The sequence below is a fragment of the Geotrypetes seraphini genome, chromosome 12, assembly GCF_902459505.1.
Source record: "Geotrypetes seraphini chromosome 12, aGeoSer1.1, whole genome shotgun sequence".
Classification (NCBI taxonomy): domain Eukaryota; kingdom Metazoa; phylum Chordata; class Amphibia; order Gymnophiona; family Dermophiidae; genus Geotrypetes; species Geotrypetes seraphini.
In genome coordinates, this window is record NC_047095.1 from 111049507 (window position 1) to 111075192 (window position 25686).

The 25686-nt window shown below is 43.9% G+C and overlaps 1 protein-coding gene across 1 annotated transcript in view; it reads left to right on the forward strand.

Annotated features, from left to right (window-relative positions):
- The window catches only part of LOC117346299 (gamma-aminobutyric acid type B receptor subunit 1-like), a 177281-nt gene that overhangs the window by 143310 nt on the left and 8285 nt on the right, over positions 1 to 25686 (forward strand). The window contains exons 4-6 of the mRNA XM_033915699.1: positions 1110 to 1200; positions 7321 to 7524; positions 16660 to 16888. Coding sequence (XP_033771590.1) covers positions 1110 to 1200; positions 7321 to 7524; positions 16660 to 16888 — 524 coding nt within the window. The remainder of the gene's footprint in view (positions 1 to 1109; positions 1201 to 7320; positions 7525 to 16659; positions 16889 to 25686) is intronic.

Here is a 25686-nt window from a genome sequence, read left to right on the forward strand (position 1 = left end):
GAGCTATTCTCTGAGTGAAAAAATATTTCCTCCTATTGGTCTTAAAATGATTTCCCTGTAACTTCATTGAGTGCCCCCTAGTCTTTGTCATTTTTGATGGAGTGATAAATCGATCCACTTGTACCTGTTCTACTCCACTCAGGATTTTGTAGACTTCAATCATATCTCCCCTCAGCCTTCTCTTTTTCCAAGCTGAAGAGCCCTTACCTTTTTAGTCTTTCCTCATACGAGAGGAATTCCATCCCCTTTATCATCTTGTTTAAAATTGTATTAAGACTATTATGATAGAAACAAACGGGACAAATGTTTTAGACAGAAATAAGTGACCCCCTCAGTCTCTCTCAATTGACATGGAGTTCTATGATTATCCCCAATGAGGCTTTCAGGCAAGATGAATTCGTAGGCATTAGTAGGTCAGTGCTACAGGTTTACAGAGTTATATCGGTAGCAGATCCTTTCCTTTTCCAAAGGGGTACTCATAATATTTCCTTTCCATCTCTACTCCAAATCTTCCTGCCGGGATAGAGGAAAAGAATTAACTCTGTGTCTTTCCCATGAAGCTCACTGACTTACAGGGCGAAGGCTGCCCATGAGTGCTTTACCCAGTTAAAGCCTGAGTTTTATGGCTTGTGACACTGTGCTGCCATCATGGGGCCTTTCTGTGAATTGCGTTTCTTGGCTTTTTCTCGTATTTGCTCAACTGATTTTTCACAACTCTCTCACATCATTTCTGGTGATACAGATCAACAAGTAGCGAAGAGAAGCCGTATCCATCGCCCGTGGCCTGCGAGGTTGAAATGCTGTCGGTGTAAAAGAAGGTCTGACCAGCTCCCACTGCAGTTTTTACCCCTGACGCAGCCTGTGGCCATATCTGGTGATTGTTTTAAGAAATCGGACTTCCCTTCGTTACTTGTTGATCTGTTTTGTAGATTATTATGTGCAGAATTCAGTACTCTTTCATTTGTTTCAACTTATTACTTGTCTCTCTTACACAACTCAAAGCAATTTATAATTAAAACCTGTTACTGTCATATCTCTCTTGGTGTTATAGACCTGTATTTGCAGAGGACTGAAAACTTGTGATTTATTGTCATCTCTTTCTTCCCTAGAGGACCATGTCTTGGTGGATAAAAACTGTAACCCTCCTTTATCTTCTTGCTCAGACTCGATGTAGTACCATCATACAAAACAGCACTGCAGGTACTTAACTTGTGACAAATACATTACAAGTCCAAAAATTCAGGCTGCTTGAGGATTTGTAAGGTTACCAGAGGTCCAGGAAAACCTGGACATGTCCTCTTTTCTGAGGACTCTCTGGGTACCCGGAGGGATTTCCAAAACCCGGCAGTTTGTTCAGGTTTTGGAAGGCCCCTGAGCTCGAGGCTGTGTTTGGATTAGAGAATGACACGGTGACAAAATTCATCACCAATCCCGTCCCCGTGGATAACTGCGGGAAATAATCCCATGTCATTTTCTAGTGTCTATTTCATCCTTAGTCTTTCTACACCAGCATTCTTCAAAGCAAAGCTTGCGGGTCAGTGGTTGTGGCCATTCATACTCTGATTCTTCCCTTTCTCTTTAAAGAATGACATGAAGATGGTTTACCGCGGTTATCCGCGGGGACGTGAAAGGTGATGAATTTTGTCACCGTGTCATTCTCTAGTTTGGATGTCCTCTGCGCAAGCGTGGACGTCAATGCGATGACATCATGTACATGCGCGTGATGTCATCGCACTGATGTCCGCGTATGCACAGAGGGCATCCAGACACGGCCCTGAGCTCGGGGAAGGAGACATGCGGTTCGTGTGGAGGCGGAGTTGAGGACAAAGCAGGGGGAGCTGGGATGGAACGGGTGTCCTCTTTTTTGTAAAAAGGAAACCTGGTAGCCCTAGGGAGTTGGTCAGTCTAGATTTTTGGATTTCCCAGATTCTCAGGTAGTATTTTTAAAATTCAAATTTTAAGAAATACAGAAGAGATGAACAAGCCAATACTGTTGATTTATTCACTAAGAAATACGGAATGCTTCCCTCTCAACTCTCTCTGGCTATGCTCCCCCCCCACCCCCTAATGTGCAGGTAGGCCCCTCCAGGTTTACCTTTGGCCCTTGTGGTTCAGCAGGGGTTGGCGGGGACAGGAGCGCAGACTCCTCGCTCCTTGTGGTTGCGCTTCAAAATGGCTGCTTAGACCTTGTGTGGTAGCTTGAGGTACTGCCCCCACTGTCTCCCGCTGGACCACCAGGGACAAAGGTAGGCTCAGGGGACAGCTTTCCAGGGATGGTTGTTGTCGTGGGCTGGGGGGAAGGTAAGGGTGCATGATCTGGAGGGGGGGATGGTCAGGGGATCACAAGGTTATGCAGGTCTGGTCCCCCTTTACCCAGCCCCCAGCCCATGACAACAACCTAGGGTTACCAGATTTTCCTTTTGGAAAATCCGTACCCCCAGGCCCACCTAGTTCTGCCCATCCCTGCCCTAATCTCGCCCCCCGCTGACTACTCTTGTCGGGCAGGGAGAGAGGCACAGATTTCCTCCCTGCCCAACACTGCTTTTCAGAAACCGGAAAAGTGCCGGATTTTGAAAAGCCGCCCGGACATGGGGAAATCCGGACGTCTGGTAACCTTACAACAACCCCCTCCCCAATGTCCAGTTGGGCCCCCAGGCCTACCTTTGACCCTAGTGGTCCAGTAGCGGGGGCAGGTTGTGGCAACCATTTTGAAGAGCTGCTGTAAGGGGCAGGAATGAGAGGCTGTGCTCCTGCCCTCGCCAACCACTGTTGGACAAGCAGGTACAAAGGTAGCTTACCTGGACATTCGGGGTGGGGGTCTTGCCGTCATGGGCTAGGGGAAGGGCAAGGGTGGCATGGGAGGGGCGTCGGGGAAATATTTATTCCTGCCGATTCTGAGCAACAGGAGAGACTTAAATATTTCCCTGACCCAGCGCGAGTGTTGTTTGGCCCCCGCGAAACGCTGGCTGCGTTGGCGGTTGAACTAAGAATAGGAAAACAAGCAACAGCTTAAGCTCCGTAGATCTGGAGCACGAATCAAAAGCACTTTTAAGCGCAAGAGCACTTTCTTAAGATAAGTGCCAGTGATTTTATTCATTTAAACTTTACATTCATCTGCTGGTTCTGTTCTAGTGTTTTAGCTCATTACATTCGTTACAACAACGGGTACTAGAATAGCCCCACCTATACCCTGACCCTGACTCTGACCCCACCGATGCCCCGCCTCTATCATGCCCAGACCCTGCCTCCCACTGATCTCAGTCCCACTACCTCACCTTTCACCATTTCCATTGTACCCTTTTGGCCCTCATAGATCCTCCATTGCATTTATCACCTGACAGGGTCTTTACTTACCCAACGCGGCAGCAGCAGTCCTGACGTACCAACCTTTCCTCCCTCAGTGCCCCAAAACAGCAGTGGTCCTACCATTTCCATCTCTCCCTTCCCCCTTTCACACCCTCTACCATCTCTCTCTGACCCTGTTTCACCCCTTTTGCCATCTTTCCCTTTCCTGTCCCCCTCTGTCCTTCCCCAAGACCATCCCTCTCTTCTGCCCCCTCCACACTCCATGAAGTCTATCTCTCCCTATCCCCTACCATCTCTCCTGGTCCCCCTAGTAGCCCCTCTGTCCCTCTCATCCATCTGTCTCTGTCTCTCTCTCCTTTCCTCACTTGAGTCCAACATCTCTCCCTTCTCCCACTCCCTCCCCCGAATCCATCACCTCCTGCCTCTGCGGAGCTCTCGCAGCTCCTCCTCGTCCTCCTCCAGCCAGGCTTCAGCCATCTACACTGGCACCGGGCTCAGCCGCCGACAGCCACCAAGGCCGACGTCCGCCTCGGAGGAGAGAGAGAGAGAGAGAGAGAGATTCTCGTGTGCGCAGGGGAGGGGGCCACGACGGTGGCGAAGTTACAGTGAGGGAGGAAGGGAGTAGAAGCGCGCATGCGCACTCTTGCCCTTGGAAAACGGAACACGCAGGTGGGAGTGCGCATGCACGCTTAGGGTTTTATTATCTTAGATAAGGGCTCCTTTTATCAAGCTGAACTAGCAAGATTAACACGTGCGACTTTTCATCACGTGTTAACCTCCGCGCTGGCCTAAAAACTACCACCTGCTCAAGAGAGGCGTTAGCAGCTAGCGCGGCCGGCAGTTTAGCACGCGGTATTACGCGCATTAAACCGCCAGCACGGCTTGAGAAAAGGAGCCCTAAGTCAATAAAAATAACAAAATAAATATAGAAATTTAGTGAGGGGTAGGGTGGGTTCAAGCCAGTGACGTCGAAAAACAAAAGAGCAGGTGAAAAAAAATCACCTCTACAAGAGAATCCGAAGTGAATAAACAGCTCCACATCTGAGGCTTGTTACCCTAGCAAAAGGAACACCTTTAGGTGCATTTCTATTTTTACCAGTGGTTGTTTTGTGATAAATTTAAGAATTGGGTTACCACAGGTTTTTCAGTGTGCTGTTGTATAAAGTGTACAAACCTCGGCATAAAAGTTCTGCCAATTAAATGGTGAGGCTTCAAATTATTTCTTTCATTTTTGAGGTGGAATAAGCAAGGGATTAAGGGTTCTTACTCCCTTACTTTCTCATGTAAAGCCCTGGCTGAAATGAGCACTTAAAAAAAAAAAAAAAATCTATGGGATCGATATTCAAATGGTTCCTGGCTGGATAAATCGCTTGTTTAGAGTTCATCAGTCATATTCAACCGGCACTTAACTGGGTAGAGCCACTGAAAATGTCTGGTTTGCATCCATCATGAAGCGGGCTCTTATTTGGGCGTTCCAGGGATGGAGTCAGCGCTTGGCTGGTAAAGTGCCAATATTTAGCACTTAACTGGACAAAGCAACCGCATGCGTTTTTGTCTTTATCGTAAATTTGTATACCATGCAGGGCATTGCAGGTTGCACAAAACGCAGCAGCAAGATTGATCCTGGGATTGTCGAAATGCGGCCGCTTTTCGTCTTATTTCCAACAACTGCACCGGCTACCAGATGTTTTCAGAATACAAAATAAAGCAGTAGTGATTTGCCATCAATTCTTGTACGGAATCGTACCAGGATTGTTTATTTTTTAATAATCTTTATTAATTTTCAAAACTTAATACAGAGTGCCATGAATGATATAAACATTAATAATCAACGTAAGCGCTTAAATTCCATCAATAACAATACAGAAGAAAAATATCCCTCCCCTCCCTTCCACCAATTTAATCAAGAAATAAACCAAAAATAAAAAAAATCCCCCCACCCCGTCCTGGATGTATATCAAGTTTCAAGTTTATTTATTATTTGATTAATCGCCTATTCCAAATACTAAGCGATGTACACATGGTAAAATAAATTTCTAAAATAGACATAAAATAGACAATAGCATTAACAAGGGTATAAATCACAAAAACAAACTAATTAAAACAAACTAATTAAAAACAGAACAAGCATACAATAGGACAGGAGGGGTAGAGATACAATTTTAGATAGGAAAGAATCAACAATTAAAGGTAAAACAAAATAAGAATAGGAGGACAAATAAGTACGGTAGTTAAAGATAAAAATAAATAAAAGAGCAAATAACGAAAGAGCAAATGAACATTTCAATTAGATATTGAACGCATCTTTAAAAAGAAAGCTCTTAAGTTGGCTCTTAAATTTTATATAAAAATATATTTTATATAAAAATAAACAGAAAATTATTCGCCAAACAGATGGTTCCGTTCTGAGAGTTTAGCTTCACTGAAAACGAATGCTCACCTGAGGCTTGTGGAGTCTGGTCAAATGACTTTCTGCTGTGCAGGAGTTAAAATATGGAACTCCCTTGTGGGCCAAATACGAAACTGCCGTGAAAAGGGTTCGTTTAGGAAACTACTCAAGACGCAATTATTTTGCAGACGCCTTTTTCGAGCCAATGATTGTCTTCTCTGGCATAGCTGATGAATTATTCATGATCTTTTTATATACGCCTTGGTGTTAGTTTGTAGATGTGGTCTCAGAGGATTGTTTGTGTGGCTGCTTTTATTATGGTTTTTAAAAAAATAATTTTATGTATGTAAATTATGTAAACTGTTTAGTTCTAAACGGCATAGAAATGTTTTAAATAAATAAATGACTAGAAAGTCAATTCAAAGTAGTGTACAATGAATCAATAACAAAAAGAAAACAGGACATATTATGGTGTCATAGATAATGCAAAAACTATGGATACAGATGTTCTGGAGATAATTTATTAAACACTGACATATAAAACCATGAAAATTCTTTTTTTTTTTTTTTTTTTTTTGCTACTTCAGCTTGTCTGCGGTGTTCTTTGCTCACACGTTTAAAGACAATAGACTGTTTTCAGTCCAATTCTTTATATGTGAGGTTGCAAACCATTGGACCCCTGAGGAAGGCGTGTTCGGTCCGGTTGGATTTTGATCACAGTATTTTTTATCATTGTACTGTTTTAATTGAATTTTCATGGTTTTATATGTCAGTGTTTAATAAATTATCTCCAGAACATCTGTATCCACAGTTTTTGTTTTTGTTTTCATCGGTGGATTGCTTTCACTGTGGATCATTGGGTCTCCCCATTTTTCTTTGTCATAGATAATGCAAAATATTTCTAACCCAACGGTGTATAGTGAACAACTGTCGTTTAGGAACTGTACATATCTCGGTGTCACATATAATACAGAATAAGTTAACATTGCTCCCCCAAGGGTCTTTTAAGTGTCTTAGCCAGTCAGGTTTTCAAGATATCCCTAATGAATAAGCATGAGGCAGATTTGCATGGTTCTGTAATGAAAGCGCGCGGGATATTGGGCGCCGACAATCCCACACAGGACTTCAGCGTGCCGTGTTCAAAGTGTTCCTGTTACCGCTGTGAGGGGGGGTCCGGGGGGTCAGTAAATTGACAAGTGTTTGCGCTTCCTTGGAGGGGTGTGGGGGAGGTATGCCCCCATTACACCGTAAACTGCCATTTTCCTTCGGTTTTTGGTGTAGTGCCACCCCCCCCCCCCAAAGTGAGAACAAACACTTGTCAGTTTAAACGCCCCTCCCCCCTCTGAGCGCTAACAAGAACACTTTTAATGTGGCGCGCAGAAGTCCTGTGCGCGATTGTCGGCGTGGCAATGTCTCGCACGGTTTAGTCGCATCAACGATTTGCACATGCAAATCTGCCTCATGCCTATTCATTAGGGATCTCTTGAAAACTTGACTGGCTGGGGGGTCTCCCCAGGACAGGTTTAAGAACCACTGTGCTAAGATCCTTAAATGACACTTGGGGGGAGTAATGTTAACTGGGGTCTCAGTTTATCCAACTAATATTCTTGTCTTTTTCTTTCCAGGTTGCAGGATTATCCACCCTCCTCGGGAAGGTGGTATTAGATACCGGGGTCTCACCCCAGAGCAGGTTCGTGATGTAGAATTCCTGCCTCTCGATTATGAGATTGAGTACGTATGTCGTGGTGACCGGGAGATCGTGGGACCCAAAGTAAGGAAATGTCTTGCTAATGGCACCTGGACAGAACCTCACCTTCCCAGCCGCTGCTGTGAGTGCTCAAACCTGAGGAGTATGACAATAAATTCTGTTCCTGTTCAAATAGTTACTTCTATTAAACTTCTTGGAGTTATTCTTGACGGGAAATTCTCGTTCCATGATCATATAAGTTCAGTAGTCAAGAAATGTTTTTACCGCCTCCGAATGATTAGATCTCTTTCTACGTTATTAGACCAAACTTCTTGAAATACTCTTATTCATTCGCTAGTCATTTCACGTCTAGACTATAGCAATGCATTATATGAAGGCATCACTAAGAAAGAAATAAAACGCCTCCAAATTATTCAAAATACTGCCATTAAAATCATTTCAAAAGCTCGAAAATTCGATCGTCACATCACTTTTGATTAACGCCCATTGGCTTCCCATAGATCATCAAATTACTTATAAAAGAATGTTACTGATACATAAAACCATAGCTTCCGGTCTACCTGATTTCATCAACAGGTTATTAATCCCCCACAACCTCCATCGCACATTACGTTCTTCTAATCAAAACCTGTTATCCATTCCCTCTTTAAGACACATTGGCACCATGCGTACTAATATCTTTTCTGTGACGGCCCCTACTGTCTGGAACTCAGCACCAAATTATATAAGAGAAAGTTCATCACTTGATAAATTTAAAAGTAGCTTGAAGGCCTTTCTTTTTAAAGACGCATTTGGAGTATAATAGTCCTTCTAAGGACTGTAATGGAACTTTTTTCTACAAAGTGCTAGATTATTTATTTTTTGTTCCCTCCCTTTTGTTTTGATCCTCTCTTTTTCATTACACAAATGTATTTCTACCCTTTTTCATTTTGTTTCGGTAAGTTAATGTTCGTCTATGTGTTTGTCTGTCTGTTTTAATAATTATAATTTGTTTTTAATGTATGCTTTTCTACTCTTTGTTTTTATATATTATGTAAAACCGCTTTGAATTTTGATAAGGCGGTATATCAAATTTTTAAATAAACCTGAAACCTGAAACTTCCAGCCAGAGAAGGATGTTGCACACAATCATCTGGTCTTGAAATGAAGCACATGGGGTGAGGGAAGGGGGCAGGGAAGGAGGGGTCTTTTCGGTGGGGGAGGAGGCCACTTGGGAGACCAGATTAAGAAAAAAAATAGTTATAGAAATAGCGGCCCAATATTTAGCGCCAGAACACAAACTAGGGTTACTAGATTTTGCCTTAAAAACAAGAAGATACGTGGCTCTGCCCTGTTCTGCACTTGGCCCCTCCCCATTCTGCCTTGTTCCGCTCCCCCAGCCCCGACCCCACACAAACCTCATCTCTTCGGGTTCACGTCTGAAAGGCATCTGCTCATGCGCAAATGCTTGACTCCATTTGATCGTGATTTGCGTGTGTTTATTATCTTTTATGCAGTTTGCTTTATACCTTAACCACCATGGACCCCTGAGGAAGGCGTGTTATCCGAAACACGGACCGTGTCGGGTCCCTTGGTTGGCTATAAGGTTGTATATGTTACTGCATTTACTAATAAACAACGCCTACATCTTGTACATTATCTGCAGTCTGTTCGTTGTTTTTTGTGATGGCACCATGTCTCATCCGCACGTGCACAGATGCCCTCCAGACGCGGTCCCGATCTCAATGCTTTTCAAAACCTGGGCAAAGTGCCGGGATTTGAAAAGCCGTCCGGACAGTCCTCTAAAAAGGGGACATGTCTGGGTGAACCCTAATACGCACAGCTATGGGGTCTAATTTAGGACAGCTCGAAAGCTCTGAGCTCCACCCACAGCACCACCTATTGGTTGGTCAGTCTGTGGGGATAGTCGGTGGCTCCTGCACTAAAGATTTAGGTGCCTGCAATTTGGGTGCTCAGCTCGTATTCCATGGCAACACGTTTGCACATCAAATCTGTTATAGAATAATACACTTCTCCCTCCGTATTTGCTGTGATAGGGGATTAACAGAACCACAAATACAGAAAATCCGCAAATAACTTTTTCATATGTTATTCGCTGTTTTCTGTTAAAAATCATCGTGAATATGGTGAAACCGCGAATAACATGGTGGGAGACCTGGCCTGTTCCTGAAGGAGAGGGAAAACACGGTGAAGAAAGTGCTGGGAATCAGCGATTTTCTCTGTAAACGCTTGGAATCAGCGATTTCTCTATGCAAGCTAATGTAATTTGGGGGGAGGAGCCAGCAAGCTAAAAACTGTGAATAATAGAAACCACGATTGCTGAAACCGCGAATATGGAGGGAGAAGTGTAGTGTACATACTCAAGTTATGCGCCCAATTTTAAGGGTGACCATTTGTACTGTATCTATGGCTGGTGTAAATGGCTGCCCCAAAAATGTGCCAGTTACACGCATAAATGTGGATATTTTATCAAGCATGCTGGGGAAGCTAAACAGGTAAAGGGAAAGAGAACATGCACGGCAGGAGGGGGTGGGGAAGGAGCGGGGGGTATAGAAGAGGGCAAGGGGGTGCACCACTGCCCCGGGTCCCTCCCATCCTCGCTATGCCACTGCTTACATGTGTAAGTGCTAGCAGGATGCATAAACTCCATTATGTAAGGGGGTGCTTGAGGGGCATTTTCGATATGATGTCCAAATCTGAGTGTGGATGTTTTGCAGAAGACACACAAAAGGTGTGCTAACCGATTAGCGAGCGCTAAACGCTAATGCATGCATGTTAATCTATGAACAAGTTAGCGATTAGCGAGCGCTAAACACTAACACATGCACGTTAGTCTATGAACAAGTTAGCGATTAGTGCGCGCTAAACGCTAATGCAAGCACGTTAGTCTATGAACAAGTTTAGCGATTAGCGTGCGCTAAATGCTAACGCATGCACGTTAGTCTATGAAAAAGTTAGCGATTAGCGCGCGATAAACGCTAAAGCAAGCACGTTAGTCTATGAACAAGTTTTGCGATTAGCGTGCGCTAAACACTAAAGCATGCATGTTAGTCTATGAACAAGTTAATGATTAGCGCGTGCTAAACGCTAATGCATGCATGTTAATCTATGAACAAGTTAGCGATTAGCGCGCACTAAACGCTAATGCATGCATGTTAGTCTATGAACAAGTTAGCGTTTAGCGTGCACTAATTCAATTATTGCACACTAATCGGTTAGCGCACCTTAGTAAAAGAGGGGGATAGGGTGCCACGAAAAACATTTGCTCCGTTTAGTGTGCCTGAACTAAAAACAGTTTGAGAAACACTGGTTTCGAGAGGCCAATTCAATAAAAGGGCGCCTAGGATATGAGGCTAAGCACGCACTTGTTTCAAGTCTGTTTTGTAAAGAAAAGTACGCACCTGCTTTTTTTCATGGAATATTTATTTAGTTTTGTTTTATTTAAAAATGTATAGCCCGCCTGTCTTGCAATTCTAGGCGGGTAAGAATAAAATAATAATAATAATAACAATTTTATTCTTATATACCGCCATGCCGAAAAAGTTCTAGGCGGTTCACAACAAGGTGAGCTAATATATTGGATACAGATAAAATACAAATTAGAATAATGGACTTAAAAACAGATAAAGACAGAAAGCATTTACAATATAATGGCAGGGAAAGAAGTAATACATAGAACAGATCAAATACATCAAGTTGAATATAAGGAACTTGATTGAAAAAATGAAGCAGAATGCATTAAGATAGCAGCCTATCAAGATTCCAGAATCCCAGAGAGTAACAAGACTCTAGAATCCCAAAGAGTAGCAACATTCCATTCAGAATCACAAAGAATAGCAAGATTCCGGAATCCTGGAGAGTAACAAGATTCTAGAACCCCAAAGAGTAGCAACATTCCATACAGAATCTCAAAAAATAATAATAATTTTATTCTTATATACCGCCATGCCGAAAAAGTTCTAGGCGATTCACAACAAGGTGAGCTAATACATGGGATCCAGATAAAATACAAATTAGAATAATGGACTTAAAAACAGATAAAGACAGAAAGCATTTACAATATAATGGCAGGGAAAGAAGTAATACATAGAACAGATCAAATACATCAAGTTGAACATAAGGAACTTGATTGAAAAAATGAAGCAGAATGCATTAAGATAGCAGCCTATCAAGATTCCAGAATCCCAGAGAGTAACAAGATTCTAGAATCCCAAAGAGTAGCAACATTCCATTCAGAATCACAAAGAATAGCAAGATTCCGGAATCCCGGAGAGTAACAAGATTCTAGAACCCCAAAGAGTAGCAACATTCCATTCAGAATCACAAAGAATAGCAAGATTCCGGAATCCCGGAGAGTAACAAGATTCTAGAATCCCAAAGAGTAGCAACATTCCATTCAGAATCACAAAGAATAGCAAGATTCCGGAATCCGGGAGAGTAACAAGATTCTAGAACCCCAAAGAGTAGCAACATTCCATACAGAATCTCAAAAAATAATAATAATTTTATTCTTATATACCGCCATGCCGAAAAAGTTCTAGGCGATTCACAACAAGGTGAGCTAATACATGGGATCCAGATAAAATACAAATTAGAATAATGGACTTAAAAACAGATAAAGACAGAAAGCATTTACAATATAATGCAGAAAATACCGGCATGGCAGGGAAAGAAGTAATACATAGAACAGATCAAATACATCAAGTTGAACATAAGGAACTTGATTGAAAAAAATGAAGCAGAATGTATTAAGATACCAGCCTATCAAAGAGTTGAGTCTTTAACAGTTTTCTAAAATCATACATACATAAGACAAAATAACATACGATTACGTGACAATGAAAATTATACAGTTAACGTCAAAGACTTACTGCAACCAAAGCAACTAAAAAGTTAAAAAATAAACACGGGCAGAGAGCATGTCAAACGTAAAAGATATAGTGAAAATCCAATTAACAGAAATAAATCACACATTCGCATGGACCCGTGCCTAAGTTAAATATATAATATCAAGGTTTTAGCCTTGATATTATCATTTGTGGATGATGGGAAGGGCTTGTATCTGAAGCTTTTTCCATCCTTGACATATTGTGTTTTTGGCCTTGTGTATATGCAATTAATACCTTGTTGCACGGTTCATGTAAACATAAAATTAAGACCACAGTTTATAGAAGGAACACTTGTTCAAACAGCCTAGTTTTTAATACTAACACCAGTGACAAAAAAAACACGTCTATATTTTAGGCCGGTATAAATTCTCATGCCTAGATGTCAGCCAGAATGCATGTGAATTATAAAATTGTCATATATGTGTCATACTCTGTCCATATTCACCACATGTACAAGGCCGACTGAAAACCAGTGTGCCGGAACATGTGCGGCAACAGGTGGACCTGGGCGGGCAGAGGCATACCCAGCGGCAGCCCACGTGGTCAGCATTGCAGTTGGGGATGACAAAGCCCTTCCAGGTGAGGAATTCTCTCCACCCCCCCCCAAAAAAAAAACAACTTATTTAAGCCTAAGACAGTTGATGACACACTTCCAGCTGCTAACACCGATGGCCCCTGGGGACTGTTGGTATTGGCACCTGGAAGCACTGTCCTGGGTTTGAAACAGATTTGGGAGGGAGGGTGGACACCAAAGAGGACCAATCAGCTGGCAGGGCTTCAGGATCCCACCAGCCAAGATTTTATTTATTTATTTATTTTAACCATTTGGTGGGGGGAGAGGGATAGCAGGCGGAGAGGAAATGTACAGTCCGTACCCATCCAGTCCACTTCCAGGCTCACCTGAAAATTAAGCTATGGCTACGCCTCTGCTCGCAATGTGTATGCCACCCAAATGTAACAAATAGCATCCCCTATAAGAAGTCATTTCTGTGGCCACTTAGGCATGTAAATCACTAGAATATTGTCATTTACATATGTTCTTGCCACCAAAAAGTCGGTAGCTTTTTACAGAGTTACCAGTAAAGCAGGGGTTTCAAAGTCCCTCCTCGAGAGCCGTATTCCAGTCGGGTTTTCAGGATTTCCCTAATGAATATTCATGAGATCTATGTGCATGCCCTGCTTTCAATGCATATTCATTGGGGAAATCCTGAAAACCCGACTGGATTGCGGCCCTCAAGGAGGGACTTTGAGATCCCTGCAGTAAAGTGACACATCCTGAAGTCACACAAAGGGCTTTTTACTAAGGTGCGCTATATTGCCCCGCGCGCTAAACCTTAACGCCAGCATTGAGCTGGCGTTGGCTCTAGAAATGTAGCGCGCGGTAATTTCCTATGTGCGCTAAAAACGCTAGCGCACCGTAGTAAAAGGAGCTGGAGATTAGAGCCAAAGTATAAGGATATAAAGTGATTCATCCTAAAGCAGGGGTAGGGAACTCCGGTCCTCGAGAGCCGTATTCCAGTCGGGTTTTCAGGATTTCCCCAATGAATCTGCATGAGATCTATTTGCATGCACTGCTTTCAATGCATATTCATTGGGGAAATCCTGAAAACCCGACTGGAATACGGCTCTCGAGGACCGGAGTTGCCTACCTCTGTCCTAAAGGATATACAGTACAGACTGGTAAAATGACATTCTGCTGTGCGGGGGTTAAAATATGGAACTCCCTTGTGGGCCAAATACGAAAATGCCGTGAAAAGGGTAGTTTTAGAAAATTACTCAAGATGCAATTACAGTGGTGCCTCACACAACGAACTTAATTCGTTCCAGGAGCAAGTTTGTTATGCGAAAAGTTCGTTATGTGAAACGCGTTTTCCCATAACAATACATGTTAAAAAAAATAATTCGTTCTGCAGCATAAAATATGCTAAGATGACATAAAAAAAGATACATTTTTTGTTATTATGTTTATTTAGATACATCTAAAAACATAATTGTTTTTTAAAACAACACACATTTTTTAAATTTAAAGACAGACTAAGTAGAGTCTAATTTTACAGTGAGAGAGGGCAGAGTCTCAGCGGCAAAAACTGGGACTTGACTGTTCATTTTTTAAATGCCTGCATGGTTGAAAATGTTGTCCATTTCCTTGGGCAGATCATTCTGTCTATAATACTAGTTTATACTTATTACAAAATGGTCTAAATGGATAAGCTTTTGTTTTCCTGTTTCTTTCAATATGTAAACAGATTGCCAATGGTGAGAGAGAACAAAGCTGTTACTGTATTTTTCTAGCATCGGGGAAGCGGCGAGAGTAGCTCCGCCCCCCCAACGCATCAGCAGTAGGCGCCGGGCCCCTGCGAGCCGACGGTCCGCCACTGCACAGGGAGCCAGGCGGAGAGAGGGCAGTTAAGCGCAGTGCCTGCGCGGAAGGATGCAGCTCGGGCGACTTCGTTGTGTGAAACGAAGTTCGTTGTAGGAAGCAAGACATGAAGTTCGTTGTGCGCAGCGTTCGCTGTGCGAGGCGTTCGTTATGCGAGGCACCACTGTATTTGTAGATGCCTTTTTTTAGTCAATAATTTTTTTTAGTGTTGTTAATGAATCGGTGTCAGGTCAAAAGCGCGCCGGGACAAAGGCGCGCCCAGACAATTCCGCGCAGTGCGGAGGCGCGCGCCGCTCAAAATGACTGTTTTTAGGGCTCCGATGGGGGGCGTGGGGGGGAACCCCCCCCACTTTACTTAATAGACATTGCGCCGCGTTGTGGGAGCGTTGTGGGTGTTGTGGGGGGTTGTAACCCCCCACATTTTACTGAAAACGTAACTTTTTCCCTGTTTTTAGGGAAAAAGTTAAGTTTACAGTAAAATGTGGAGGGTTACAACCCCCCATAATGCCGGCGCGATGTCTATTAAGTAAAGTGGAGGGGGTTCCCCAACAAAACCCCCCGTCGGAGCCCTAAAAACAGTCATTTTGAGCGGTGCGCGCCTCCGCGCTGCGCTCAATTGTCTGGGCGCTCTTTGTCTTTCGCGCCGTTGCTATGAACCGATGAATCACTCATGACCCTTTGGTTTCCTTTTACAAAGCCGCGTTAGTTTTTCGGCTAGCGCGGGGGTTAGCATGCGCTAAAAATGTGCGAGCGAAAGGAGCCCTTTGTATAAGCCTTTGGTGTTATTTTGAAGCTATGTTCTCTGAGGATTATTTGTTTGTCTAATTATGTTTTTTTTATAACTCTATGTAGGTAAAGTATGCAAACCGTTTAGTTTTAAATGGTATAAAAATTTTAAAAATAAATAAATATACAGGGAATGAGCGACAGAGGCTGAACTCTACCTTTAGGAATCTGGAAATAAAAAGTGATTTGTCCTAAGGCAGGGATAGGCAATTCCGGTCCTCGAAAGCCGGAGCCAGGTCAGGTTTTCAGGCTATCCACAATAAATATGCATGAGATAGATTTGCATCTCGAGGAGGCAGTGCATGCAAATCCATCTCATACATATTCATTGTGGCTATCCTGATAACCCGACCTGGCTCCGGCTCTCGAGGACCGGAATTGCCTACCCCTGTCCTAGGTTCATAGACAAAATCGCGTGAGACAACGGCGTGCTGACAACTGAGCGCAAGGTTGACGGCGCGCCGAAGAAAAGCACTATTTTAAAGGGTTCCGACGGGGGGGGTTGGTGGGGAACCCCCCTATTTTACTTAACAGACATCGCGCTGGCGTTGTGGGGGGTTTGGGGGGTTGTAACCCCCTCATTATACTTGAAACCAAACTTTTTGCCTGTTTTTTAGGGAAAAAGTTCAGTTTTAAGTATAATATGGGGGGTTACAACCCCCCCAAACCCCCCACAACGCCAGCGCGATGTCTGTTAAGTAAAGTGGGGGGTTCACCCCCACACCCCCCATCGGAGCCCTTTAAAATAGTGCTTTTCTTCGGCGCGCCATCAACCTTGCGCTCAGTTGTCTGCGCTCAGTTGTCTCGCGCCGTTGTCTCGCGCGATTTAGTCCCGTCACCCCTGTCCTAAGGTCACACATCAGTGACAGACCTGTGCATGTGGTCTAAAGCAGTGGTTCCCAACCTTGTTCCAGAGGACCACCAGGCCAGTCGGGTTTTCAGGTTAGCCCTAATGAATATGCATGAGAGAGATCTGCATCTAATGGAGGTGACAGGCATGCAGATCTGCTCCGTGCATATGCATTAGGGTTATCCTGAAAACCCGACTGGCCTGGTGGTCCTCCGGGACAGGGTTGGAAGCCACTGGTCTAAAGTGCAAAGTGGTCAAAAGTTCTCCATTTTGTGAGCATTCGCATCTTGGTCAGCCCGGTGAGATGGGAGATCCTTAACGCTTGGGTGTCATCTGTTGTGTGTCTCGCAGTGCGCACCTGCTCTCGCATGTACCTGAAGCTGGAGAATGGGCATGCGCAGGCTCACGAGATGGGCCGCAGCCCAGTGGAAGGCACCTGGATCGATTTCCGCTGCGACCCTGGATTCCGGCTTGTGGGAAGCAGCCGTAGTTTCTGCACTAAGGTTGGCAAGTGGGACTTCTCCAAACCTACCTGTGAAGGTGAGGGAGCGTTGCGGGGTGGGGAGGGGCTCATAGAGGGGTACATAAGCCATGTAGATTTTGGAAGAAAAAAATGAGGCCTATTGATGTATTAATATTCAAATTGTAAACGATAGCCTGACTTAACATAACATAAATTATTATATATCGCAGTGACTCTGCAGTTTTGTGCGGTTCACAAATCAAAAATTTCTAACAATGTTGTAGATCACAATTAATCATGAAATTTACCCAAAAATATATCTTCGACAATTTTCTGAAAGCTGAACAGATCAGAAGATACTAAAAAATGCGATAGATCACAGTGAATTAGTCATGATATCTACCAAAAAGTTATGTTTTCAACATTTTTCTAAAGGCTGAATAAGATGTGAGAATATGAATACCAAATTTTTTTCCCCATAAATCCTTTATAATTATATTTGGGAAAGAACACTTTGGTGGTTAAATTTTCCACATTTTAATGTCATCAAGGAAGGGAACGGGACATTAATCTAATCTAATCCTTAGGTTTGTATACCGCATCATCTCCACGTTCGTAGAGCTCGACGCGGTTTACAGTAGGAGAAATAGGAAGGAACTACAACAGAGGGTTAGAGGTAGAAGTGTGAAGAAAATTTAGAGGACTTGGGATGCCAAGATATGAGTTTCCTTGATTCCTAAGTTGGAAGGAGACTTACATTTTTTGAGAAAAGTCAGGTTTTCAGATGTTTGCGGAAAACTTGGAGAGAGCTCAAGTTCCGAAGAGGGGAGGTAAGGTTGTTCCAGAGCTCAGTGATTTTGAAGTGGAGGGAGGTCCCTAGCTTTCCTGTGTGGGAAATGCCTTTTAGCGAGGGGAAGGATAGTTTTAATTTGTGGGAGGATCTGGTGGTATTAGGGTTTGAGGAATTCCAAGAAAGAGGGATAAAGGGAGGGAGGATACCATATAGGATTTTGAAAGTTAAACAGACGCATTTATAGTGGACCCTGGCGATTATAAAAAATATCTAGAGGACTGTTCTTAGTTTACTAGGGAGAAATTATCTCCCTTATCCAAAGCATTCTACTTTTCAATACAAAATGCTTCTTCCCAGCAAACGGTGTCTGTGACACAGGAATTGTAATTGTCAGCAGAGATTATCCTTTGTTTTGTAACCGGAGAAGAAATTGGTCATACATATCTTTTTTTTTTCCCTCAAGAGCATCACTGAAGTCTTTATGGGATGCCATGTTAGAATTTTTCCTAATGTTCTCATATAATCGAAGTCAAAAAGGAAATCTTTTTAGCTATGTTTTATGTTTTTTTGGAAGTGTACCATGTATGTTTTGAAGTAACCTACTAAGGAAGGAAGTTATTAATGTGGGTTATCATATATAGGCATTGGAACAGAGGTGGCCACAGGGGCAATGGTCCACCCCCGTCCACCCCCAAAATAAAAATAAAAACAATGCCAGGAAGTTCTTCTTCACCCAGAGAGTGGTGGACACATGGAATGCACTCCCGGAGGCTGTGATTGAACAGAACACAATACAGGGATTCAAAGTGGGTTTGGATAAATTCCTGAAGGATAAGGGGATTGAAGGGTACAGATAGAAGTAGTGATAGGTTATAGGATGAGTTCAGGGACCACTGACAGGTCATGGACCTGATGGGCCGCCGCGGGTGCGGACTGCTGGGCGTGATGGACCTCTGGTCTGACCCAGCGGAGGCAACTTCTTATGTTCTTATGTAATTGACGGTCAGTGGTCAGAAGAGTTATGGATCTCCCAACTCTGCCACCTATCTCTTCCCAAGCTGCTGTAATTTTAAATCTTCAGGCAGCTGGCAGAGGCTTCAAGGTGAGCCTGCTGCCATAAGTATGACCCGGAAGTCTTTGTTCTGCAGCATCCTGCCTAAACGGGAACAGGAAGTTGCTGCAGAATGAAGACTTCCGGGGCAAGCCGATGGCAGCAGACTCACCTTGTTACCGCTGCCAGCTGCCTGAAGATTTAAAATTACAGCAGTTGGGAAGGATGGAGGTGGGGGAGTCAGGAGCTGGATAGGTCGTACCACAGGGTCCTGCTCGGGGGGCTGGGGTTGCGAAGAGAGGGAAGAACATGTGCTGCACTGACTGGGAAGAGGTTAGGAAGGCAGGGAAGGACAGATGCACGGACAGGGAAAGACGGTGACCCGTCAAATGCACGCACAACAATTGCATCATGACAAAAGCGCCCCGACAGTTGCGCGCACGACAGATATGTGCACTGAATGGGAGGTAACCTGTCAAATGCGCCCCAACGGTGGATACTATTTTTGAGAGGGATGCCTCCCCACTACACTTAAAACATTCACTTGTTATCTAGTGTTACGGTAAGGTTTACATCATGATTATGGGAACCCTTTACATAAGTGGATATCTGGAAAGGCCCTGATTTGCTCAGACTCCTCAGGCCCCGTCCCTTGGGAGGGGCTTGAGGCGCCCCAGGCTCCTAGCTGGTTAAATCATTTGTTGGGGCTAACCGGCCATTTTCAATGGCGCTTGACTGGTTAGTGCCCTTGAAAATGTCCAGCTAATGCAGTGGTCTCAAACTCAAACCCTTTGCAGGGCCACATTTTAGATTTGTAGGAACTTGGAGGGCCTCAGAAAAAACCAGTTAATGTCTTATTATAGAAATGACAATTTTGCATGAGGTGAAACTCTTTATAGTTTATAAATCTTTCCTTTTAGCTAAGTCTTAATAATAATATTGTAATTTATAGCTAAAGAGACATATGATCAAGAAACTGTTTTAGTTTACTTTTGTGATTATGATAAACATACCGAGGGCCTCAAGATAGTACCTGGTGGGCCGCATGTGGCCCCCGGGCTGCGAGTTTCAGACCACTGAGCTAGAGCATATCAAAACTGGTTATATTGGGGGGCATACCAAGGATGGAGTGAGCACTTGATCAGCAATGTTACCATATAAACAGGACTGCATAAAAATCAGTTCTAGCTTTGTGTTGCCCCATTGCCAGATAAATGATGAATATTGCACTTAACTGACTATGTTTTAGCCGTCTCCACAAACCTGGAAATTCAATGCCAAGCCCTGGACATATTCTGGCACTGAATTTTCCTGGCATAATGCCGGTGGAGGTTAGCAACACACTGATCGCCGCTGGCTGAATATCAACCCATTAATCTTTTCTGGCTTATTGGCTTTGTGTTTTCTTTTCCCGTATTTTTGGGGCTTGCAGGATATGCGGTTGACCTGTTAATTTTCTGTAATTTATGATGGCCTGTTTTTCTTGCTGTTGACTTTTTTTTTTTTTGACCAACCCTCCCTCCTTCCCCAGTAATATTTATGTGTGTTCCTTAATTTATTAAAGAGAGAAAACTTAATGAAAATTCAATAAATTGAAAGAAAAAAAAAAATATACACTTCTCCCTCCGTATTCGCAGTTTCAGCAATCGCGGTTTTGATTATTCACGATTTTTAGCTTGCTGGCTCCTCCCCCCAAATAACATCAGCTTGCATAGAGAAATCGATGATTCCAAGCGTTTACAGAGAAAATAAGTCCCACGAGTTCACCAGAGTCACTGAAGATCATAAGGAATTACTAATGGTCACCTAAAGAATGTGATGAGGTGTTGTTAGGGTTATCAGACGTCTGGATTTCCCCGGGCCCTATGTGTATGGGCGGGTACTATGTGTATAGGTATGGGTAGCGTTTATTGATATACTGTTAAGTAAATAGTTTTTTAACTCGTTACATTAACGGGTACTAGCAGCCCTTCTCCCTTCCTTTTACCTCCCCCCTGTCCAGCAGCACCCCTTCCCTGCTCCCCCTGTCCAGTAGTACCCCTTTTCCCTTACCTGCTCCCCCTGTCCAGCATTTGCTAGCCCGGGCAGCCTCGGGGCTTTTGCTAGGGCGGCCCGCTATGCATTATCGAAGTGGGCCGGCCTAGCAAATGCCCCGTGACTGCTTGATGAAGCCGCGGCTGCTTGTGCTGCTGGTCCGGCCTCGGGCTGGGGAAACGCCGCTAGTCCCTGTCTGTGTGCCTGGCAGCGGTGCCGATAGAGAAACCGCCGCAGGGTCCTACTGCGCCTGCGGGAGCACGGCACCACGGACACACGGCACCACGGAGTTTGAAGTGCGCATGCGCGCTAAGGGTTTTATTATAGTGGATGCTTTAGAGTGCACTTGAGGGATTTCTAAGTAGTTTGTCAAACAGCTGCCCTGCAGCAACATAAACTACATAACATTCCCTTCCCTTGCCACCTCACCAGTTTGCACAGAATCAGCCTAAGCCTTCTCTACTCCTCCACCTCTCCCTGTAGCACGGTATCAGCTTAGCTCTGTCCTTCTTTACCCCCCTCTCCTGTAGTCTAGTGTCAGCCATGCCCTCTTCATCCGCCTAGCATCGGCCCCCACAAACAGAAACACACCAGCATTAAATATACACGTCTCCCTCCGTATTCGCAGTTTCAGCAATCGCGGTTTCGATTATTCACGGTTTTTAGCTTGCTGGCTCCTCCCCCAAATTACATCAGCTTGCATAGAGAAATTGCTGATTCCAAGCGTTTACAGAGAAAATCGCTGATGCCCAGCACTTTCTTCACCGTGTTCTGCCTCTCCTTCAGGAACAGGCCAGATCTCCCACCATGTTATTTGCGGTTTCACCATGTTCACGATGGTTTTCAATAGAAAATGTTATTCGCGGGTTTTCTGTATTTGCGGTTCTGTTAATCCCCTATCACAGCGAATACGGAGGGAGAAGTGTAAAAACTTTATTGTTATTATTAATAAAAGCATCCTGGGTGTGGTAGAGCCCGCCCCCACCCAGAAACCCACCAACGTTAAATATATAACTTTTTTTTTTTTTAAGCTTGGCAGTCCAGAGCGAATCCCCACCAGTATTACACTATTTTAACTGTGCCGAGTGTGCTTGTTTCTCGCCAGAGGTTAATGGGCCCCGCCCTGATCACTGTGCGTGTGACTGAGGCCAACTCACTGCGGTTGCGCAGGCAAGATTAGTGGTGGGAGAGACTGGGCGGAGGTGGGCCGAGATTGGGCAGGTCAGGCCCACCCATAGCTATGCGCCTGCCCCTTTCCCCATACCTGTGCTGCAACCTTTTTCCTCTACATCAGTTGATGGGAGATCATATCCTTCTAGCTACCTTTGCAGGCCAGTGCGAGCACACTCCTAGCCTTCTCCTAGCCTATATGGCAATATAACAAGTACTGGATAAAGAAACACATTCTGGGCCCCATAAGCCCATGTTTATGTTTTTTATGGTCTGTGAAGGACAAAAAAACAGTTTATAAAGGTGTAATAACATAAGCAGGAGAAAGACAGAGAGCTCCATTTTATGACAGGACAGTAAAAAAAAAAAAGAAGAAGCAAGGGGGATAGAGGAAATCAGAATGCTAATTTCCTCCTGTCCATGATCCGGCATAAAAATGAGTCTTGTTTCCAAGTTTTATTAAAATGTGTTGAAACGCCTATCATGAATTCTAAGCGTTTTACAATATTAAAAACAAAGGGGGAGACTTACAAGGACATATAGACAGGACAAATTAAGGACTTAAAATAAAAACAAAAGGTAAGTTTTAGTGAAATATTTACAGGAAAAGCAAACATATAGAGGGAAGAAACACGAGGAGGGGGAGGGAGAAGGTCCTCTTTTATAAGGAGGCTGGAAGTGGAGAGAGTGCAAGAAAAGTATGAGGTAAAAGGAAGAGGATATTACCCAAAGGCGTCTTTGAAAAGGAAACACTTTAGTCCTCCTTTGAATTGGTCTAAGTTTTGTACTGCCCTCAGGGTATTTGGTAGAGAGTTCCAGATTGAGGGGGCTGTAACCGAGAAAGAGGTGGTTCGACGAGTGCCGATATATTGAGAGGTGGATCTCGGAGCTCTGTAAGGATCATAGGGGCTAAGGATTCTATCCATGAAAGCAGGTTCATTGGATTGTAGGGTTTTGAATGTGAGGATGTCTATTTTATAAGTTATTCTATGGGGAATTGGGAGCCATCATGAACTTTCTGTAGAGAGGCTTGAGTGAAGCAAGCCTCTCTACAGAAAGCATTGTGTTCCATAGAGAGAGGGTCCACACCCGATGGATTTGTCTTGCATGAGGGAGTGCGAGGAAAAAACAAGGAAAAAAGATAAAGTGGTATCCCTGTATTTAAGGCCCCATGAGTCAAAAGGAGAACCTTGAAATGAACGTGATAAACCAATGGGAGACCTGATGGTTTCCAAACAATAATAGAGTCAAGTAGTTGGATTTGCATACATGATATAGGAACGAGGGAGGAATTACCAAATGGTCTTGTCAGGGTTCCATTTTAAGCAATTATTTTCTAAACATGTGGTGACAAAAAATGAACATAAGAACATAAGAAATGCCTCTGCTGGGTCAGACCCGAGGTCCATCATGCCCAGCAGTCCGCTCACGCGGTGGCCCAACAGGTCCCGGACAGTAGTAATCTTCTATCTATACCCCTCTATCCCCATTTCCAGTAGGAATTTATCCAATCCTTTCTTGAACCCCAGTACCGTACTCTGCCCTATTACGTCCTCTGGAAGCGCATTCCAGGTGTCCACCACACGTTGGGTAAAGAAGAACTTCCTAGCATTTGTTTTGAATCTGTCTCCTATCAGCTTTTCCGAATGCCCTCTTGTTCTTTTGTTATTAGAAAGTTTGAAGAATCTGTCCCTCTTTACTCTCTCTATGCCCTTCATGGTCTTATAAGTCTCTATCATATCTCCTCTAAGTCTCCTCTTCTCCAGGGAAAAGAGACCCAGCTTCTCCAATCTCTCAGAATGCTTGAGTATCTGAATAAATTCATGTAAACTGTTCTGAGCCCCCCCTGGGAGAACGGTATAGAAAATTGAATAAATAAATAAATAAATAAAATGAAGACATTGGTTCAAAAAAGAAAAATTCTAGGGCATGAGAATCTGTATATGTGACCAGAACATCATCCTTGTATTAAAATTCAGGATCCCCGCAAGGCAAAGAAGTATCAGAGGCAATATCAAATGAGCAACCATGCAGAAAAGAGGCAAAAACATCAGGGCACGTATCCTGAAAATCTGAAGGGCTGGAAGCATCACTAGTGAACCATAATTTTCAAGCCCAAAGATCCCAGAACAATCCAGCGAAAGCATTACACTGGATGTCCAATGGTTGATTATTTATTGGCTAAGAAAAAATTGTAAATATAAACGTTGTAAATAGTTAAAGTAGGGAGTCATTCACACCAAAAATAACAAGTACAGGACAGTTGACAAAATCATAAATAAACGGAGAAAAATAAACCTCAATTGTGGGTCGCCGGGACTACACAAGTACCCAAAGCTCACCACCTCATCACGGGTTTATAAAAAAACTCCGTACAATTATGTTACTTTCATACTTCAACATCTCTTTAGAAGAATAGTTTTCAAAAAATTCTCAAAGGATTTGAATTTCAACGTCCATAAATTTTCTATAATTAGGTGAAACAGTCCCAAACTAACTATATTTATGGCAATCAGCTCCAGCTGTAGATAAATTCAAAACAGGGTTTAATAGCGTGGCTGTAAAACCTGCATAATAGCATATATAAGAGAGTTAAACACTCATCTGAAGGAGAATCTTCGTCCCGATAGAAAAGATCTTCTATTTCGCCTGAAAGCAGGCTACTTCAGGGGATTCGTTTACACAAGGTTATCTCCACGCTTTCACGATTATTTATTGGGGAATTCTGGGGGGGGGGGGGGGGGAAATCGCCTTGAACCAGTTATCACTGAAAGATTTCAGAACAGTAAGCCTGCTTGACAGTTTATATCTGATCTGAGACGAGTGTTAACGTCTTGGGCGAGTTGTAAATAGCAGATAGAGGTCAGTATAACACACTATTTACCATGAGCCCAGTAAAATCTCATTTACACTTGACGCTTCCTGATTTAAAGTAAGGTAGCAACTAATTTTAGCTTGCACTTAACTAAAATGTTGGGGGACCACTTTAATGTGAACAATAGAGTCTCCATGATTAACCCATTTTTTTTATTTGCACCTGTAATTAGGGCTTTAAGGTGCAATGTTAAATAAGCCCCTAAGGGCTAGATTCTCTAAGCCCACCGATCAACTTCCGACCACTTAGTGACCCCTTTACGACCCGATTTCCCTCTGACCCGATTCACTAACCTCGGTCCCGATCATCCTTCGATCCGCGCATGCAAATGAGGGGGGGAACGGCATTCAAATGTAGGCAGGAAGCGATTCACTGGGCTGGCCGATCCAAAATAAGTGACTGCTGAGGACCAGTCGCTGAGGTCCTTTCTGACTGCCCTGCCTTCTGCCACCCTGCTCTCTGCTCTGCTTCTGTGCTCTCAGCCCCGATCTTCTGCCTGCCCCAATCTCCTGCTATCTCCTGCTTGCCCCGATCTCGTGTTCTTGCCCCGAATCTCTCCTGCCGCCCCGACTCACCACCCTGCTCTCGCCCCGAATCTCTCCTGCCACTCCAACTCGCCGCCCTGCTCTCACCCTGAATCTCTCCTGCTGCCCCGACTCTCCTGCCCTTCCCTGCAGTGCAGGCCCCTGGTTTTAACCCACGGGATTAAAGCGGGTTAAACCGCGGGTTCGCAAAAAAAGTTAACACCAGTTAAAAAAAAAGAGAAAAATTAGCTCTGCTGGGCTCGGAGGGCCAGCGCATGCGCAAACCATCTACAGATGGTCTGCGTATGCGTTGGGATCGCTATAGAGCAATCTGGGCAGGCGATTGGGGGGGTGATTCCAATCGCGAATCAGCCCTCCGGACACGGATCAGATCCCTCACGGATCGGATCCAATCCATGCCCGTAGTGAATCTCTTTCTGCTTATTTGAACAGGATTCCAAAGTAATA